General features: G+C 44.8%; 1 protein-coding gene across 1 annotated transcript; it reads right to left on the bottom strand.

Moving 5' to 3' along the window:
• Positions 1-1,430: 1,430 nt before the first annotated feature.
• On the bottom strand, positions 1,431-20,866 carry tiparp (TCDD-inducible poly(ADP-ribose) polymerase). The gene is made up of 7 exons (XM_062385741.1): positions 20,726-20,866; positions 18,719-19,768; positions 10,737-10,926; positions 10,151-10,338; positions 5,493-5,792; positions 3,975-4,232; positions 1,431-2,836 (listed from the first exon to the last, which is right to left on the bottom strand). Exons 2-7 carry the CDS (start codon positions 19,741-19,743, stop codon positions 2,647-2,649), a joined length of 2,151 nt encoding a protein of 716 aa, XP_062241725.1. The 5' UTR covers positions 19,744-19,768; positions 20,726-20,866; the 3' UTR covers positions 1,431-2,646.
• Positions 20,867-20,998: the final 132 nt, after the last annotated feature.

Here is a 20,998-nt window from a genome sequence, read left to right as displayed (position 1 = left end):
AAGTCAACCATAGCTGTTTGTCAATGTCTCCAGTCTGTGCTGAGCTTAGTGAACAGTTTTCTTGCTGTAGCGTTATATTTAGATACAAACAGATATGAGGAAGGTCTCTAATAATCCAGCTTTTGATTGAAAATATGAAACATAAAAAACAGTGAGGACGTGAACGCATTGCTCTCTGTGGTACCTTTAGCCCTGGTAACAAATAAAACCTGCACATTAAAACACGCGAGGTAGAGGAGAAAGGAGAGCGAGGTAAAAAAGGATTAGGCACAGACAGACAACAGAAGAAGTGAAAGATACGGCAGGAGGGAGGCGTTTGTCTGAGAAATGAGAAGTGAATGGGGAGGAGGAGGGGGAGGGTGGAGGTGGTGGTTGAGATCGGCTGCTTGGCCCATGTGAGCCGTGTCTCTGGGCCGGGTTAGATGGCCATACCTCTGCCCCGGCCTCCCTCTGAACCACATTAGACATGGTGCTCAGATATAACACTGGCGGGGGTTTGGTGGGGCTGTGGGTGGTAGTGGCAGACGGAGAGAATATATATAGTTTTATAATACTCACTAAAGAGTAAAGACCACATTTCATCGTTACAAGGAAACATATTTTTTGGGGGGGATGGGACTACTTCCTGGTGTGGCTGTTTGCCGATGCTATCAACCCAAGAAAACCATATGTTAATTTCTCTCACTATATTTACACGTTTAGATATAACAAGAGTTGTTAAGGGGAAGTTGTTAGGTTGGGAAAGGCCGGCTGTTTCCTGTTTTCATTTATTAATGCTAAGCTAAACTAAACCTTCACCTGACACTAGCTTAATTTTTACTATAGTGTGATATCGATTTTCTCATGCAACTCTGGGCTATACAAAAATGTGCCAGTATGCCTCCTCAAACCAGAGCAGTTTCAGCCTACATACATTTTGACCTTCAACCATTAAAATCGAATCAGTTCCACTTTGAGTCCAAAAGAAAATTTGTACCACATGTTCGTGTTCGAAGGCAACAAAAGTGTTTTGTAAGATCTCAGTCACCTTGACCTTTGAGCACCAAAATCCAATTCATTCACACTGGACTCAAACAGAACATTTGTAACAAGATATTAAACATTTTCCTCTGTGTTCTTGAGATATCGTGTTAACTTGACTGAGACAGATAAATGCACAACCTGAAAAATGCAAAAAAAACGTTTCTGTGTTTAGTTTGAATTGAGGAGTTGCAGTAGCTAATAGTATATGCATTTTAAATTGAGTGTCTAATGCATGAAGTCTGCATGCTTGTCATTTTGCAGTGAAGTCATTCAACTTGCTCCACTGATCCCTCTCAGATTTACCAAATTATTACAGGAATATCAGGCTGGCAAAACAAAAAACAATAACTGTCTCTTATAAATGTGAATTTACATGATTTGAATAAAGCACCAACTTCAGCAGGTAATCGGTTTTTCTCTTTTAGTTTGTTTATTTAATCAATGTTACATTAAACTAACATAAATAAACATTTTTATGAACAAAAGGCACACAGTTCAAATATAAACAGAGAACGTCTGTACAGTTTGTCTCAGTAAAACATGTCCACTGTCTCTGAGCGAGAGAGCAGTCCAAGAGAGATGAGTTTCAGGGGGTTCGCTGACAGAAAGCTTAAGTGCCGCCGCAGCTGCAGCATAGTCGTCGTCGGGTCTCAGTGGGGAAACTATACACTCTTCAGTCCCCTGCGAGGAGTCAAAGTGGCGAAGACACAAAAAAAAAAGCCAACCTGCGAACAGCACTTGCTCGTTTTGAAACCTCTTCCTGGAGATTTTTTTATGTGTGGATGTCCATTGGGGGAGAAGTCCCACTGAAACTCACGTCCGTTGTCTGGTTGCAGAGGCCACAAGATTCATGTCCACTAAATTAAAAGATTCAAACACGCAGCACATACACTTGAAAAAAAACAAACATACGGGCCTGAGGCTGGGTAAACACTACGATTTTTTTTTTTTTTTTGCAAGAGAATGACAGGGGGTCGGTGTTGCCTGGGTTTATCTACGGAAGCCTCTGACTGGTCGGTTTCTGCTTCCTCAGAATAATATAAAACGGGCCATCGATCATTCACAGTACTGACGAGATGCTAACCGTCTACAACAGCGTCTGTCCTGATGTGGAGTTCATATACAGCCGTACGACTAAGTCAAAATGAGAAGGGGGACTAGGTTTGTTATTTTTCCAGAAAAAAAAAAGGTAGCTCAATCCTCCCAGATGATCATCACAAGGCTCCTGTTCCAACTAGATAACAAAGTGTGGTATCTGAGTCCGGCCGAGCGCGTTGCAGCTGCTGTCGGTTGTCATCCACGTCTGTGAGCAGGAGGAAACAGGTGCCGTCCTTTGCTATAGTTCCAGTTTTGTCTGGTTGTTCCTTACTGAAGTCCAGTCTGGTTCTGGATGCAGTTTGCCACAGACCAGGATCTTAAGATATTTGCAAATATTTCATAGACTTTGTTTTGATCTGCAGCAGATGTGAAAAAACAAGATCCAAATGGGGTTGGCTGAAGCAACAACAGACCAGATTTTCATCTTGAGTGGCAAACTCTACCGACAGAGATGAAAGCAAGCTATAAGCAAATATTTGCAAATACAGACAGATCCAGGTCTGATCCGGGGGGGGGGGGGGGGGGTTAGACGGAGACGGTGCTGGGTACCTCCTCGTAGTGAATGATAAAGTAAGGGTAACTCTGGTCATCGTTGAAGATTACATAAATCTGCGGGTCCACCCAGTTGTCCACACAGGAGTCATAAAGGTCACTGGAGGAGTCGCGAGGGTTGATGGGTGGCGGCCGTCGCATGGAGGGATTTCCGACAGTAAACCTGTGCAGACAAAGAAGATGGAGATGAGGTTAGTCACGTGGTCCGGACTACAAAGCGACAAACAATAGTCTTTGCATTTCGTAGTTTTCCTATGGAAAAATGCTTGCAGGTTCCATTCCCTTCCGTGCGTCTGCAGTTACAGAAGAATAATATACAATCTAAAAGAAAACTCGTCTAAATTTAATGATTACAAGGCACCTTAAATAATATAAGCATATGCTGTAAGTGCATGGAATGACTGTATTATAAGTATATGAAATAAGTCAGTGCATTTTAACCAGTTTTTTTTGCCTCCCTTAAATATTCATGTCAAGCCCCAAAGACCCATAATCCATCAATCTTCATACAACTTCCATTGGGGTCATAAATAAAACATTTTAGAATAAGAACATTTTCAGCTCTGGAAAAAGACACAGGGTGTGACTGAGAGTCTGTGTGCCAGATACAGTTTCAGCCAGGGGAGTTAATCACATTGTACAGATAACTTCTATAGTCGAACAGGGTCTGGAAGCAATGTCTCTGCCTGGGACGTGGAACAAATTGAACCCAGGTTCGGAGTGGAGGGGGCGCTGTGAGTGGGGTGTGTGTCTTTTTGGGTGCAACCAACACTGTGTACTGCAGCATAACAACTTTGATGATGAACAATAGCCTCAGCCAAATCTGCCGTTTTGCATGCATCGCCCTGGATTTGACTCGCAGTTGATGGAATTTGGACGAGCGTCACGCATTGCATGACTTAATGCTGGTTGATGGAAAATAATCTTGGGATTTCAATAAACCAAATATATGCTTTAACATGTTCTGAGTATTTAATCTGAAAACACTGACAGTGAGTGGGAGAGGAAGGGCGGACAAAAAAAAGATTTGTTTAGGAAGAGGTGGAGTTTTAGAAAAACAAAAACTTGGAACTCAAATACAAGCTGGAAACATAAGGCCTTCATTTAGCATTTATCTGTGTTTTTTCCAGTACACACCTCCAAACAGAGGATGATGTATCTAGTAATTAGAAAATGGTTCTTCTGCGAACAAACCTGACTGCTCGGTGAAAAAGAGTAAAGTGGATATGACACAATTAAAAGGCGAACTGAAAATCAAAATTTAACAACATTACATCTAAAATGACGGCACCCACACGCACCTGCCAGTGAGGACTTTGCCCAGGAACATGCAGTGGACTCCTTTGGGCGAGCGCTTGGAGAAGTTGTGGGAGTAGACAGCCTTGCGGGCGAAGTAGGAGCCCTGGCCGAACATGGTGGCGTGCTTGCCGCAGACGCGCGGGTCGAAGTTGTGCTTGCAGATGCCGTCCACCACGTCGGCCGAGGTGCCGTGGAAGAGGTGGCGCTCGCTCAGCAGCCGGTCCATCTCTGACATGCGCCGCGACATGTACTCCTTCTTCCTGTAAGAGCAGAGGGACACAGACGGTTGAAACAAACAGATTCTCAGTGTTTGGGGGTATTATTATTTGTATGTACCTGTATTGATCAAAAAGTAATAAAAGAAAAAAGACCAACCTAAAAAAATATAATCTTTATAGAAACAGGCTGATGCACAAAGTTCAGTTGAGTGCAGTTCAGCTTTCTATTTTAAAGTTAGGATCAACAGCTTGTTTTCTCTTAAACAGGGAGAGAACATTGGGACTAATCCATTGTTTGAGCATCACACAGACACACAAGCACGCACACAAACACACACACACACACACAGCTTTTTGATGTGAGCGGATCAATCAGGCATGTTGAGGCGAAAGCGTTTTCGAGCCAGACAGGCTGTGACCCAGGCATGACCTCCTTTGACCCTGTGGCTTGACGCAGGACCAACACTGCATGCATCCAAGGCAAGCACGCACACACACAAATGCACACACGCAGCCATGCAGTTGTTTTTTTGTGCTCGTCGCCCGAGGCTTGTGAAGGAGAACTTGACTGACACTGAGGGGCATCACTTTCAGACAAACACACACGCACCCTGTCAGTCATTGTGAAACTGTGCTGCACCAGCCAGTGTGGGAGAGTTTAAATGTCACAGCTGATAGGACCTGCTCTGCTCAACCGCAGCGGTTAGCGAACACCATCCTAAGCATGCATCTCTCCATCCGCTGTGTTCACACACCACGGTGGACCTGTTCTCACGAAGTGCCACACAGCTGGTCCCACTTGCCCTATTTTCTTCCTGCTCAGTTTCTCGTTCACCCTGTGTTTGTTGTTAGGAAAGGTTTCTATTCTCGTTTTCTTTGTGCAAGGAGCATATGCAGCTGTGTCTTACATATTCCAATAGTTCCAACAACTGAAATCTGGATAAGAACAATACATTTTGGGCCACAACAGCAAATTATGTCTGTGTCTCCAAGTGAGGTCAAATCTCTTAACTGGTAAAAAGTAAATTGCTATCAAAGTCTTCTGCTTAAAATCATACCATGCTTATGACCATGATCATTTCAGCAAATCTGCAGTTACAGTCAACAAAACAACCACAATTGCGTCAAACTGCGAACTCACAACTGCACCACAAAGCCCTTACAGGAAAAAAGACATTCAAGAGAAATGAAGAAGCTGAAACATGATGTTTGGTAACTGGAAGTAGTTTAAGTATAGTTTAAATAGATTAAGCTTAACAGAACAAGGAAGTTCTTAAAAAAACGTTTTGCTTGTCAGCTCACCTCTTGTACTTCTCCCAGAGGAAAGGGTTCTGTACGCGCTGGATCTTGATGATCCTGAACTTGGTCTCAGACACGGTCTTGTGGAAAAGGCTGTACACTGTGCGGTAGCTGCGGTCCTCGCGCGATACCGGCACCTGCAGGAAGTCCTGGTTCATCATCATAGGCAACCACGTTTCTGGGAAAAGGCTTGGCGGGTTGGTGGTGGTCGGCGAGAGGGGGTGCGATAGGGACAGATCCATGGAAGAGGACGAAGAGGAGGATGAACTGGAGAGGGGAGGTGCAGAGAGGCCGCCCAGTGTCCTATAAAGAATAGAAGAAACACAAAATTAGATCTTTGATTAGAGGGGAAATGAATCATCAACAGTTTGGATAATTAAGTGCTCAAGCCTTTTATCAAGGGAAAACATTTGCTGTGAGGTCAACGATTAATCTAAAAACTAGCACATTTCTAAATAATGAGAATAAGTGGAGATTGCAGCTCATTCTTTGTCTGAACACTTTTTTCACTTTGTGCTGCAGTTTCCTCTCACAGCACATGTGATGCAGCTGTAAATTCAGACAGGTTCGTGAAACCAACTGTGTAATTTAGTACTTTGAATACAGGTAGTGCTCGATTGCTGAGTACCAAGACAATTAATTCATTAAAATGATTGGATGATGTAAGTACGTCTACCACAGCAGGTCAGCTGATGACTAACACTGTTAAAATACACAGTGTAGGGGGTTAAAAGGGAGCATCGATTCTATTGATGAACATCAACAATTGATGATAAACTCAAATCCCCAAAAGATACTCAAATATTGGAATAAAGCCGGGTGAACACAGTGGAAAAAGAAACTCTGCACATAAGGGAAGTGCTGCCTCAGCAGACACCACAACTCAGGCAACAATAAGATCTGGATCATGTGGGTAATATAAGATCTAACATTTCAACACACTAGCCCCTGTCATCAGAGTAAAAGAGCTGAGACATTAAAGTTGACAGTTCTCCCTTTTAGTTGCTGCACTGTATTAAACAAAGTGTTTCAGTTCACATCAGTCCAGTTGGTGCAGTCTCATTCACAGAGGCCCATCCCTGCTGAGGGTCAGTGAGAGCAGCCACCCAGTCCCGTTCATTTAGAGCAATGGAAGCATCAGCAACACGCCGCAGATCACAGCGTGCAACCCATCTCCCCGACTTCCTCAGCCTTCATTCCCACGTGTTCCCAATCAAGGCTGCATCCTGATGTAAAACAAAACTGATGTTCTGCTGCTACAAAGTCTGCGCTTTCAAAAGCCGTGTTCCACCAACTGTCGACAGCGGCGTGACTGCGCTGCAGAGCGAAGCGGAGCAGCCAGCAGCCATCCCCGAGAAAACAAAACAGCAGGGCAGCGCGAAAATGAGAGCAGCAACCAAACAAGACAATGGGGAGGCAGAGTGAGGGATGAGAAGAAGACAGTGGGGGGAAGAATGAAATGCCAAGTGTGGAGCTGTCGTTGAGGTGACAAAAAAACTATTGTGTCTGGCATTTGAGTCGGTAACAGTGGTTTGGCTGTCAAGTTATCACTCTGTAAGTGTAAATGCTGTTTGCCCCATCCGCCACAAGAGAGGGTGTGCATGTGTGTGTGTGTTATCAGAGTGTGACTCTGAGTCAGCGTGACAGCTTTCCTCATCTCTTTTCTCTCTCTCTCTCTCTCTCTGGTCTTTCCATCCGGTCTCAATCTTTTGCCGCAATCAATGTCTCTATTCCCCCAATGTGCTTTGAAAAAGATCACAGACAGGCTGCTGCAGCAAACAAGTGTGAAATGAAAAAGGGACAGATAACAAAAGACTGATGGGGTTGTAGGGGGTTAGGGGGAAGAACAAGTGAAAAGGTGAGGTAATAAGGGAGGGAGGGAAAGATGGAGATGACTGAAAATAACATCCCCAGGAAAGAGAGAAAGAGAGAGGGAGAGAGCTAGAGAGAGAGGAGCGAGCGAGGGTGCCAATCAAGCTGATGACCTCAACCTCTAAGCCCAGCACAGATTGTTCCTGCACGCGCACGCGCATGCACACAAAAGAGATGCGCGGATAGGCTCTGACAACATCTTATTCTGACTGTATGCTTGGCTCTTTTGCCCATTACCCACCGGTACTGGTGTTAATATGGTAACATTTATCATGTACATGCTGGTTTTAAATTAATTTTAAAAAAAAGTCAATAGATATTTGTATAATTCTGGAGTCCCTCCGGTGACATTTGGGGGAAAAAACATTGTGTGGCCACAAAATAATAACGCATGGGAACGACTTAATAACTTGTGGACTTATTAAATATTTTATCCTTCCCTAAAAGTAGGTGAAAAAAATCCTATGAAAGAAAAAAAAAATTATGGGAGACTGGTGCAGTCCACCCTCACCAACCTGACAGTACACTGTTGCGGTGCACACTGTCCTTAAAGGGAACGATGATGGAAGTACAATACAATGTCTGGATGGTTAAGTCGATCGAGAAGTGTAAGAACTGCTTTGGTTGGTAGAACATGGCAAATAGATATGCTAGATAAAACACAGTAGTATGGATGCAGCCTAAACTGAGAAGTAAAAAAAAAAAAAAAAGTGTCTCCACTGAGTGATTAACTGCAGCACACACACAACAAACAGATAAAAAAAAAGTCCCAGGATAAAATCCCTTCATCCAAATTCCAGTTTCCCACAGTTGCTTTTCACACTCACTAGCTCTACTCTGCAAAAATCCCTGGTCTGGAACCCATTTAAACCTCTCTCACTTCCTGTCACCATGCCCCCTCTATCTCCCTCCCTAACTCGCATTCTCTTTCTCCCCGTTCCTACAGCTAATTTCCCTCTCTCTATTTTGTCTCTTCTCGACAGTCGGGCCCTGCAGGAACAGCTCGTACTGTCGTTCACTCTGTGTGGGATGCTGGTAGTAAATGCCAGAGCTGCCTGCTCTGCACAGGAAGTGAAGAAAAAATAATCTGCAATTGGAATTAGACCACTCTAGTCGTTTGCATCTGGTATCAGTAGTTTGAGGAATAAAACTCAGGCGGGTTCAGCGAGGCAGGTCACTTCAATGCTGTGAAGAAAATGGCAGCTGAGAATTTCTGAAATCATCTTTTAGAGAATAAAAGTATCTCATATAATACACAGATTTAGTTTGTTCACTGTTTGTGAAATAGGAGAATTAACACAGGTTTAAATGACTGATTTAATCATTTTAGATTTTTTTCTTCTCTTCGGTCTCTTGCCCTCTGTGCTATGTCTGTTCTCCTTTGCCTCATTATCTCTCTGTTTGTCTGGTTCAGGCCTACGTCACTCTCCCGTGTCCCGGAGACTCCACCTGATTTGCCAAAAATCTCAGCTGTTAATGTGGGATTTGGCTTCAGCTCAGACTGCCAATGTGTCCTGGTCTTACAATTGGATTAAAGGTGAATGTGGTGTTCAGAGTCTTTTGAGTATTCAGCCCTGACTGTGACATTAGCATTGTGTACCGACCTCCGTGTGCCTGCCTGTCTCTAAACAGGAACTCTGGACACTCACAGAACACGGAGAGCCACAGGGAAAGCCAACTGTGTGTGTGTGTGTGTTTGTGCGCATGTGCGTGTGCGTGTGTGATGCCAGACACTTCGAGGACCTTGTTTTAATTGTCAACGTAGGGTGCATATCCAAAATACAAGATGTTCTCTAACAGGGTGGTATATAAGAGGGAGAAATAGAAGCAGCAGTAAGAGAAAACGAGAGGGACATCTACCTCTGAACTGATCCTTCCTGCAACTTTGCAGAACTATTAACTTGCAGCAGTTCTAAACCCTCGTGCTTATCAGTTTGCCTGGTTATTCTTCATAGCAATTAATATACTGCCTGGAGATAACCTTTATAGGCTGTAGAGAAGTTTGCCCTTGCTGTTTCCCCCAGTTATGTTTGACGTCATGTGCTCACAGGAAGCCAGTGCTGCATTTTTCACAATATGAAGAAAATAAAGTAAAAACACTGTTCTGTGTTGTTCCCAAGATGTAAATATAGATTAATAATCCCACAAATGTTCATGGCTATTTATGCGCCAGTGCCCGGTTGTCTATTTGTGTCAACTGTAGCATCTCACAATAAAGGAGAAGAGGAAAGTAGCTTGTTCATTCTCGTGCCATTTTTATAGCACTGCCAATCAGAGTCGCAGTTGATACAAATCTGTGTCTGGAGTCACTTGATCTGATTGTATACATTTCCATTGCAGAAAAAAGCCAGATGCAAGTGGGTGTTAGTGGGGTTTCTGACTAGAGGAAAAAGGCCTTTGGTTTCTGTGGGTGCTCACAGCACAGCACATACTTGAAAGTTAATTCAAGTATATATTGTGAGCTGCCTTGATTCTCTGTTTTGTAAGGTAATAACAGAGAATTATTTTTGTAAAATGGTTGATGTGCAAAGATTGCTTCCGACTGGGAGAAGACAAAAAACACTCTTTATCGAGTCATTGTATAGATATGTAGTAGTTCATTAATTCATTTGTAAATTACTATCAATTTAAAGCCTTCTCTTGTTTTTTTCTCCCCGATTTTTCACATTAATATCAGAAGATATTATTTGTAAATAAGGGGTGTCTTGTATTCCAATGGAGCGGTGGGCCCAATGATAGGTTATGATGCATTCATTACATATGTATAAATGTTAAAAGTTTTTACTTACTGTAGGTGGGGTGTAAGCATTACAGAGGACATGAACATGGGCCGCCTCTTGATCTGGCGTCTGAACCCGAAGATGGCGTTCTGCTGGAAGCCCTCCCTGATGTTGAGGATGTACTGGTTCTGGAGCGTATTGAACCGCACCTCCTTAAGACCCCTCGAGCTCGCCTCCTCTATGAGCTTCACCACCGGCTGAAGAGGAGCAAAAGGAGACGAAAGAAAGGAATAAAAGAGACAAAGAGGAAAAAGAGATGAAAAGGAGTTTAGACTTGTTTATTGTTTTTATACAATCTATTTACCATTTATATTTAATAAGAGATGAGACATATCAGTGAACTGTGGTGCCATGTACAGAGTTGCAAATTGATAACAGGCTAACAAACACACACACACACACAAAGAGAAAAGCAATCTTCTGATTTAGTGGAATTGCAGTTGTCTATGAACAGCTGTGTCAAAGGGGGTATTCAGGAGTGTGAGTGTGTTTGTGTCAGTGTGCATGTGTCTGAATTGATCCCAATCACAATGGCTAGACAAGTGATGGGTGTGGGCAACGTTTATGCGTCATATCGCATATCTGAGAGGCTCACCTCTGAGTATTCCCTCCAGCCCAAGTTGTCTCTGCAGTAGTACTTCCACACTGTGTGACAGCTGGGGGTAGGATTTGGGTTTGTTGTGGGCGTGGTCAAAGGGCTGGGGGGAGTGGTGAGTCGTCTGACCCGGTCAAACTCCAGATCACAAACTCGCATCGCCCCGAAGTCCAGAGAGAACACTCGACCCCTGCAAGGCAAAAGTCAGAGCACATTGTTAAAAAAAAGAAGTGAGGAGGAAAAGTGAACATTTATACAGTCAGCTAACACAGGGCCGTGGCACGGTGACCTTGTCGTTAAATGGTCACAGTTTATATTTCCAACAGCGGGCATGCAAGGCTGGTCATGCGGCTGCTGATGGAACCTTAATTTAACCCGAGTGCCCGGGAGCAGGACGACCAAACCTCTAATTGCTTGCTCAGTGTGAATCACACACGATGACAACAATCAGCTACAGGACTAACATGTCACTCGTAAACATGCAGGGACGAAAGCAAATAAGACAAACATGATAAAAACATGACACACACTGAAGACATGAATGTCATCTTATAGATGTACACATAAATCATCTCAATCACTCTTGCTAATGGTGAAATTCACTCAAAATTGAGACAAAGCGTATGTGTCTTGCTCAAGGGCACGTCAGCGGATGACTGTACAAACACGGTGGGGGGTCATGCTAAGCTTTCTGGTCCAAGGTTGAACCGTAAGAATATTCACACTTTCCAGTGAACACACACATAATATCTAACGTACCACCTGCTATATAGTACAAACACATAACACTATATTGTGCACACATACAACCTCCCTTAACCCCAGTTTGTCTCGACAAGCAGGGGTCAAAACCCCACTGTATGTGTGTATGTGTGTATGCATGTGTGAGCTTGTGTTTGTATATGTGCATCAGTCTCTCTACTTTACACTCCTCTATAGGACCTCTGGCAAAGGCTTTCTGGGTCAGACATACCACACAATGTTATAGCACGCTACGCCATGGACGGCAGACGGACACATACACTGCATGCTACAGACACACACAGAGAGAGACACAAAACACGCACACTGGTAAAAGGCACACAAACACAATGAGAGCCTGTAAAAGTGTTAATGGATTCATTGATTTTTGCCGGGGAACTAATTGGATGTAATGTCAAAGGTGAGACATTGGTGAGAGTGCATGTCCGGAACTCAAGCCATGGTTGAGTTCTGGTAATGTGTGTGTGTGTGTCAGGTCTGTGCTAAATAAAGCACTGAAGCAATTACTGATAGTTTCTATAACACAGAGATTCTGAGAAAGGAGGGAGAGTGTGAACCTGAAGACACAGAAGTGAAACCACATATTATAATGGCTACACGGTATACAAGTATTCAGTTTCATGTAAGTGCATTTACTGGACACACATGGTTTCAGTGATAATGAGGTGCTGAGTCATTTTCCCATTCAAACTTCCATGCACACGGATACAAATGCTAAAATGAGTTACTCTTATATTTACGGCTTGTGCTTCTGCTAAGTCATGATGTGAATGCATCTCCGTAAGAGGAAGTGAAACAGGAGTTCACTCGCTGAGCACGTGCAGAAAAACTAAACGGTATTTGAGGAGTAAGTCAGCGACCAGCAGAACACGCAATTACGAGAAAGATCTATAAAACAGATGTCCTCCAGGACTGCTCTCAAGTAACTAAAAAAAGGGGGTTTCGGTTTCACGTGAGAGTATGAACAGAGAAATAAATTTATAAAAAAAAGGTAGAGGCAGCACATAGAAATGGGTTCCACGGACACACAAGTGCGAGAACAGAACATCTTTCCATTCACATCTGGACACTTTGTTTTCTCAATTTCTGTCTCACTTTGTTCTATCACCACTCTGCTCTGTTCCCTGTTTCACTGCTTCTTTTCTGGCTCTCCGCACATCTTTGTTCTGTTTTTCTCTTCTTCTGTCGGAACAAGAAAGTGCAGTAGATGCACCTGCACGCCCCCCCCCCCCCCCCCCCCCCCTCTCCTTTCTGAGAACAGAACAGTTTCTCCCAGGAGTGGTACGTCACGATCACAACAGCTCTTGCAGATGGCTGTGAATACAAGTGACCTACGATGCACCCACTGACACAAATCTGTATATATTTAGGTTTTATTACAAGGAATTTAAGTGAAATATGTCAAATTTACATCTCACTTATTACCACTATATCTCTGTCTCTTTCACACACTCTGATGAGGACAGGTCTCCAGGGGAGTCAGGCTTTTTTTTCTCCAAAGTCTTTCTCAGATCCTTTCTCTCTGTCTTTCTCTCTCTCTCTCTCTCTCACAGACACAGCCTGGTTTGTGCCGTTCTAAAAAATAAAATTCCGCCGGTTAAATAAGGTGCACTGAGATTCGGTGCATTCGACCCGGAGGCCATCAAAAGTTGGAAAGGGACACAAGGCACGCCCACTCCGGCATGGTCTACACTCGCAAGGCCATGCTTAACATGTCGGGATGCTCACACACACACACAGGCACACACACATAAGAAAGTCAACTGAAAAATGCTAATTGAAATAAAGAAATCTTGAGAAGCGTATTTGAATTTGACATTTGGATGATGAAGGCTGCTGCTGACTTAGGAGGGAGTGTTAGTATGCTGAAGGCAAAAGTAAGAGGCCCTTGAGCATAAATAACTTGCCGCTGAACCATGCACCGAGCCTGCTGCTGCTGCTCTTGTGTCAGGTAGCTCCCAGGTGTGAACGTGTGGATCAGTACAGAATGTATTTAAAAAACGCAATGCAATGTTAAAAACTGTTGATTATCCCTCACACTGCCTTTCACACACACACACACACACACACACACACACACACACACACACACACACACACACACACACACACACACACACACACACACACACACACACACACACACACACACACACACACACACACACACACACACACACACACACACACACACACACACCTTCAAACTTTCTCACGGCTGCACACATAAGAACCCGCATACCAGCATCAGTCATGCTATTGTGGACGTCACAGACTAGAGAGAAAAACACATGAGCGCTCGCTAACTTTCGTACACGCACGCATTCTTTCAACCCATTTCATGTACACACACGCAACCTTCGTCCAGTCACGCCTAGGTAAGTCAGAAAACCAAATCTGCTGACGAAGACTTCCACACACACACACACTACCTTTATGTCATGGGTTCGTTTTTTGTCCTTGTGTTGAAGATATTTAATTTCCAGGCATGTCTTTCAGTGTGCTACGTTTGATTTTGTTTTTCAACTCTAATAGCTTTGAATAACATGACGTCAACCACATAAACCCTCACAAACACACACACACAGCTGAGAGAACAGTAAATAATGTCCACTGCTGTCTCCTGCATGTCCCGGATTGTTTTTCAAAGAGCATATCTCTCTGTCCTCCTCTACACCACATCATGAGGCTCATAGTTTAGCGTGTCCTCTTTAACCTTCTCTCTGAAAATTGAAAAGCCACCTTGGGCTCCAAATGTGAAGCAGTAAGATGAGGAGATAAAGAGTTTGACATTAAAAATAACACTTAAGTCAAGATCTGATAGATGAAATGGCAGAAAGAGTGTACGGTTTGAGGCATATCTCGCACACATTTCCATTTCTCTTACACCTCTTTGGGGCCCTTGAGGGACAAAGGAGGGAGTAAATAATGACACAAAGACAGAGAGAGGGGGAGGAGAAGAGCGGCCGGGGAGGAAACGTATAGAGGACGAAAAGATCCACGAAAGATAACAGAAAAATGAGGAAGAGATAGAGAGAGACGGGAAAAAAACAGATAAAGGCAGACTCTGAGTAATAAAAGGCAGAGTGACCCAGACCTCGCCCCACTGATTCATGGCATGGTCTGTCTGACACATTATAGTCACACACACGCACCCAGAGAACACATTTAGACTGATTATCTGACATTGCTGCTTTTCACACATACACAATCAGTAACAAGCCCTTATACACACAACCATCCTTGACATCCTGAACGCAATGAGGTAACATGGAATCCCCCACGATATAAACACACACAAATTGGTGTCAGGTCGCTCTGCCCTTGGTGCTCGGTGACTTTTTATGTCATTTAATGACAAGCAAGGCTTTTATCACCTGGCCGCCCAAAACACACACCTCCACAAGAGTGAGTGACTCTCTCTCGCCTTTGTGGAAGACTTAAGGTTCCCTCTTGCCAGGTTGTACAGGAAAAGGGTCTAATTACGAGAGGTTTGGTGGAGAAGTTGTGTGTTCCTGTAAATAACAAGTGTCACATTGTGGAGAAGAAAACTGTTTTGTCATCAGTCTCATACGTTCATATATACACACTAAAGCGCAGCAAAAGTCAGTTCACAAAAAGGGGAACGGCAGAGGATTATTACAGTATAACTTTTAGAAGCGATGACTGTGGCATTCCTCCTTAGTGCTGAGTTCATGACTAAAGCGGATTAGCCAGTCTTCCATTCCTGCTTATCATATGGATGGGATTAACCTGCGCTATGGATCATACACACATGGGAACAGCTCAGAACACACACTTCCTTTTCTGTCCCCTCCTTTCCTGCCACACACATATAAGGCAGAAGGAATAGCAGGCCTGTGTTACCATACCGACAGAAGAGCTTGTTAAGTCATCTGATGCTCTTTAGATCACTAACAATGTTATCATTTGGCCATGGTAGCCATGGTGATGCCTCCGTCTGTGTGTGTATTTGTGTGTGTGTGTGCTTGTGTTAATGAAAAGATAGCCTGGATCGCATTTCTGATGGAAGTATGAAAAAGCACACACATTCTGTGCAACACAAGGCTTCTCATGTAAACAACTTAACCAAGTACCGAATAACCAGAACAGTGTGAACACTACACATTTTTCCTGACTGTTCCTCTCACAAACCACTCCAGAGTTTACCCAGTGTCAACATGCCCCCGAAAAACTAATTCCAGCCTTTTCACACCCACGCACGGCAGGTCGGCCAGCCACCTGACCTCTCACTAGGTTGAGAGGAGGGCAAAAACCCAAGTAACCACTTCAAAAATGTAATAATATGAAAAACAGGAATTAGCCGGTGTATACGAAACCTGCAAACTTGTCGGAGCGGTCATGTGTTTCAGGAATGAGAATGTTCCACGTCACGTTGAATGCTGTATGTTTTCACTCTACCATTCTCAAACAGACAAACCTGTTTTAGGATCAGGGTTAGAAAAGCATCCAACATATTTTAGGACACATTTTTGAGTTTTATGCCTGAGCCGTGAGGAGGAACTCAAAAACTAAAAGAAAGGTCTATGATTAATAATGGCTATGATGAGATGGTATTGGACAGTAACTGGTTATATGTTAATTGGTTGCTTAGTGTCCAGAATAGAATAATTAATTGGAAATGTATGTGAATTCAGTGATTATCCAAAGACAATTAGTTCTCTGAGAAAATTCAATAACCGAGAACCAGTGCAAATATCTCTGAGTAATACAAATATTAATGCTGTGAACATTTGTTGTGTTCATTACCAACTTTATAAAAGTATTTTTGGCTGATCTGGTTTCTGCCGGAGTTTCAGGCAAGTGAGCAAGATGGTCCTGTCTGACTGTATGAGTGTGGAACACCCTCAAAAGGCCTCTGAAGAATTTGGGTTGACACCACCAGGTGCATATCCTGTTTGTGGGGCAATATGCACTTTGCATAGAGTTTCAGTTTGAAACATGAGTCAACAAGTCAACCACGCAGAGGCATACAAGTCTTTGTACACAGCCACACACAAACCTTACTGTGTGTGTGTGTGCAGTCCACACAGATGTAAACAAAGACAACACATGGCCGTTCAAAGGCTGTGGCAGCTCACAAAGGGTCTGATGATGTGATCTAGGGTGTGGATGTGTCCGGAGTGGGAGGATTTCATGGCATGATGCTGTGTCACTCGCTACGTAACCTGGACGACAATTAGTGTTACAAAAAAGTGCTTGAATTTTTTGATTATGTTAACAAATTGAGAGGTTGGACAGGATTGTGCATAAGACAATTAGTGTGGTGTTTAAAATAAAAATGAGTTGCCCTCAAGACATCAACGCCTTAATCAAACCGTGATTAGGCTAATCGAGTGCTTGCTGATTTTAAGACAAATAAGGCAGTTACTACTTAATACTGTCTGCTTTCAAGTGCACATGATACTAGAGCCAAAAGGCGAGTTGATTATTTGATTAGAAGAAAACTCACTTGCAGCTGATATTTCAAACAGGAAAACACAAATGGTCTCCATTTCTTGCTTTTCAGTTGTGACTATTTGCTGCTTTCCCTTAAATGATATATAATAAATAATTACTTTGATTCTTGGTCTGTGGGTTAGACATCAAAAGTAATTTCAAGATGTCACATTTGGCTTTTAGATTGTGAGAATGTCAAATTTATTTTGGAATGTTTAGAGTGTTTTTTTTGGGACCAAACAATAAATTGCTTAGTTGATATATCATCTGAATAATCATCTATGGAGGTAATCATTAGTTTGGTGGCTAGCACAACAAATTCAGTAACAAGCCTCAAACGAGAGAGACATTTGTGTGGATATACTAATGAGGATATAAACTGAATAAACAATGAGGTTGACCTGTGTTTACAATAAACACAGGTCAACAGGGTCCTCAATGATTTCCCATTGTGTGTGAACACGCCTGCATACAGTACACTTTCACAGGAAGCAGTGCATGCTCCTTTATGTCACCCTACTAGGGCTTGCCAAGTGCTTGCATGTGTGTCTATGTGAGTGTGTGGGAGAGTGAAAGAGAGGTTTATCTCTGTCTGCTAAAAGACGTGCGTGTGAGCAGGGCAAGCCACTGAGCTTCTCTGTGCAGCCGCTTCGTGTGAGCGCCTGCATGCCAAGCCGAGTGTGCGTGTGTGTTTGTGCGAGTGTACACAGTGGTGTGCAAGTCTATGACCGAGGGAAGGAGAGAAGCTGCCAAGTGCGTCTGTGTCAGTGACCGCACAAGGCAACTAAGGGTCAGGGAAGTTCACAGCTCTCTGCCGTGAGTGCTGTAAAGTCTGGTTGGGACGCAGCGCTGGCCAATCAGCGGGCTCGCGTTGGGAGCAGGGGAATACAGGAAATAGATAACCGATATCACGGCTGGGAGATGGAGTGCCATATCTCCACAAGGGCATGAAAGCTGATACGAAAGTTCAAATAAAGTGATAGATGGAGGGTACACAATAACTGGAGGACGTGAAGGCCAGACACACAAACACAGAAGATAGAGTGACTGACACATAAAAACATGCATACAGAAAACACATTTACTGTGCAAAGAGTCGGGAAAGAAACTCTCATACGGACAAAGTCGCTTGGCCACCGTCCATTAGCCACACATGCACAGAGCAGCTGTGGAGTCCGAGCTTTCAGTTTGATACCGGTGGTGAAACTGAAGTGGGAGCTCGGGCTGAGGTCTACTGTTTCCATCACACCGGACCAGAAGTGGCTTATCATTCACAAGCAGCCTATCAGCTTACTGCACCATTGTTGCCATGTCACAAGTGCCTATCAATTTACTGCACAGTAGCCTTTTCAGCAGCGCTTACAACAGGGAAATGTACCGGTGGGGCTGCAGTGAACTGTCTGTTTCAACTCTATCGATCCAGGATGAGGATTTTTTCATAATTCTTGAATGTTATTCAAAAGTGTATAGCTTTTAGAGAAGTTATTCTCAGTATCATTTCAGTGTTTCTGCCCACAATGAACAGAAATGCTGATGCCCCTCCACAAGTGCATGAATTGTAGTTTCACTTCCTGCTTTGAACTGATTGAACTGAAAGCGAATTGACCCCCGACCCACAGACACAGATCCAAAATAAAATTAGAGAAAAGCTCGGTGTTGCTTCTCCTCACAGTGGGATCCTGTATAGAGGACACGGTATATACACAGAGGAATATGTAAAAGCCAGCAGGTTGCAGTAAATGCTACAGTGGGATACTTACTGAAACTTGAGCCTGACTTGCTCATTGTCAGGGTTGCAGTAGAGTCTCTCCAGCTGTTCCTGGGAGTCATCCGCTATGCTCTGCCACGTCTGACTACTGTTCCTGTGGATCTGCCAGTGGAAGGGCAGCACAGTGTGGTGGTGGGCGCAGTCGTTGCCATAAACACACTGTCCTTGTAGGAAATCCACACAGATGTCCACTGAGTCTGACTGGTGCGTGTGATACTGGAGCTGAGTGAGCAGCTCGAAAACCAGGTCCAGGGAGGCCTCTTCACTTTTATCCTGAAATAGTACTCCTTTGTTGGGCTGTAGGAGGAGGGGAAGGGGGTCCTGAACTCCAGCACAGTCTTTGACTGGAAGGTTTTTAGCCTCAGAGGTTAAGAGGTCATTGCTTTTGATGGGCCCCTCCTGGCGAGGGGCCTGGGGGGCAGCCAGAGGAGGTATATCCCTGACGGGGGGCGTTATTGTCACTGTGTTCCCGGCTGCCCTGAGGGCAGGCTTCAGCTGAAAGCAGCGGCTGTCGGGGGTCGGGTCGGTGATCTTGGGTCGCTCCCCTCGTCGCTCCGTCTCCTCCAGCTCCGCAGTAGTATCGGCTATTTCCACATCCCCGTCCCGAGCCAGCAGCCCCGCCACCCCAGCCCCGGCACCGTCCGCAGCTCCCGGGGTCTTGAGACACACCTGGCCAATGCAGCCCTGCTTCACCACGGCCGCCGCGCACAAGTTGCCCGGCGTCCGACCCGGCTGGTTCCGGGGAACAAACACCCCATCCCCGGACACCAGCGTGTCGGTGCTTAGTAGCGTGGTAAGGATGGGGTCCTCCAGGGCTCGGTGGAGACATTTGGAGTCCAGTTTCCTCTGCTTCTTCTTGAAATAAGGTTTCACCAGAGGTATTTTGTCCGGGAGCCCCACGATCTGCCGCTCCGTGAAGCCTTCCCCTTCGTCCATGTTGAGGCTCATATCCAGAGAGATGCCGGTAGGTACGCCCGCGTCTGCGGCTTTCTGGAGAATGTGCAAAGTTGTATCCATGATCGTCTCCTACACCCCGACAGTCCTGTTAGAAAAATAAAAGAGAAAGAGGGAGTCATGGGAGTAAACACCTCCGATTCTTCAGTTTCCAAAGTGGAGTCATCCTGTTGTAAACAGCGATGATTAATACGAGCTAATAAATAACTGTCTCTCCTTTCCTGGAAACAAGCATCGCTCCGTGCAGACTGAAACGAAACCCGCGTTGCCCTCTGTAATAAATACACTACCGCTAATGTGATCCCATAACCGCCCTGCAGATATAACCCGGTGTTCCGACATGAGAAGCTCCTACTGGGGTGTTACAGCAACAGTCTGTTCCGCTGACTCTCCTGTGGACCAGGCGCTAAGTGAAGCGGAAAAAAATATTACCTAACCCCTCTGTGGGGAACTCGAGCCCGGAGTCACCAGCCTCAGATTAATCATATGAGAAGGGAAAAAAACGCGGATCATAGCAGGACACCGTCCTCCGGCTTCTTTTTTTCTTACCCGGGTGTCTATAACGTCATGCCCGCAATTACAGCTGCGTCCCAGGAGCAGCCGCGATAAAATCACCGCTGTAACAAAACCCCTCTCTCTCGGGACAAGATATTTTGATCACGGGTCCGATACGAGGCCACTGCCGTCTACGTGCCGCTCACACACCGCTGCCCGAGCAAGTTTGCACGTAGGCTCCAGTCCACACACACACACACACACAAACACACAAGGCATTGCGGCGGAGCAGCGACAAAAGATAAACGAGGGGCGCCCCAACCGGAGCTCCCTTTCATCGCCTCCCCCACAGCAGCGCTTCCGTCCCGGGGAAGCGCTTGTTCGACGCACCCGGAGCTTTCCCCCAAGCTTTTGAAAAATAAAGAACACCCGTCAGAGAAGCACTGCAGTGGGCAGGCAGGGTCAATTTTTACCACACGACCGGATCTAAGAATACGACGGATACCCTGGCTGTATTTCTGATACACACACGACAAAAAGAAAAGCCTACCTGCGCGATAAAGTCCGCCGGTCTCCCCCTGGTCTCGACACTCTTTGGTGGGTAAAATCCAGTGCGCACATCGGCGGAGCTCCGTGTCCAGTCTGGGGATAAAAAAAGGCCTGGTAGGTAAGTATCCGTGTCTGGACGCCACCGTAGTCCGGTTAGCGCTGCTCGTGTTCAGCCGCTGCCCCCGCCGCTCTCATGCTCGTGTCCTGTTTGACTTCATGTCGTCCCGTCCCTCTCTTTGTGTCCGTCTGGCGGAGAGGAAAGAGGCGCAGGAGC

The sequence above is a fragment of the Platichthys flesus genome, chromosome 4 (genome assembly GCF_949316205.1).
Source record: "Platichthys flesus chromosome 4, fPlaFle2.1, whole genome shotgun sequence".
In the NCBI taxonomy this organism is placed as follows: Eukaryota; Metazoa; Chordata; class Actinopteri; order Pleuronectiformes; family Pleuronectidae; genus Platichthys; species Platichthys flesus.
Note: the sequence above shows the minus strand (reverse complement) of the source record. Positions and strands in the feature narration are given on the sequence as shown.

Coding starts and splice junctions, on each gene's coding strand:
- tiparp (XM_062385741.1), bottom strand. CDS start 19,743: ATGGATACAACTTTGCACATTCTCCAGAAAGCCGCAGACGCGGGCGTA. Junction 4,233..5,492: donor CTCTGGGAGAAGTACAAGAG/GTGAGCTGACAA, acceptor CTGCTCTTACAG/GAAGAAGGAGTACATGTCGC. Junction 2,837..3,974: donor GGCAAAGTCCTCACTGGCAG/GTGCGTGTGGGT, acceptor TTGTCTGCACAG/GTTTACTGTCGGAAATCCCT.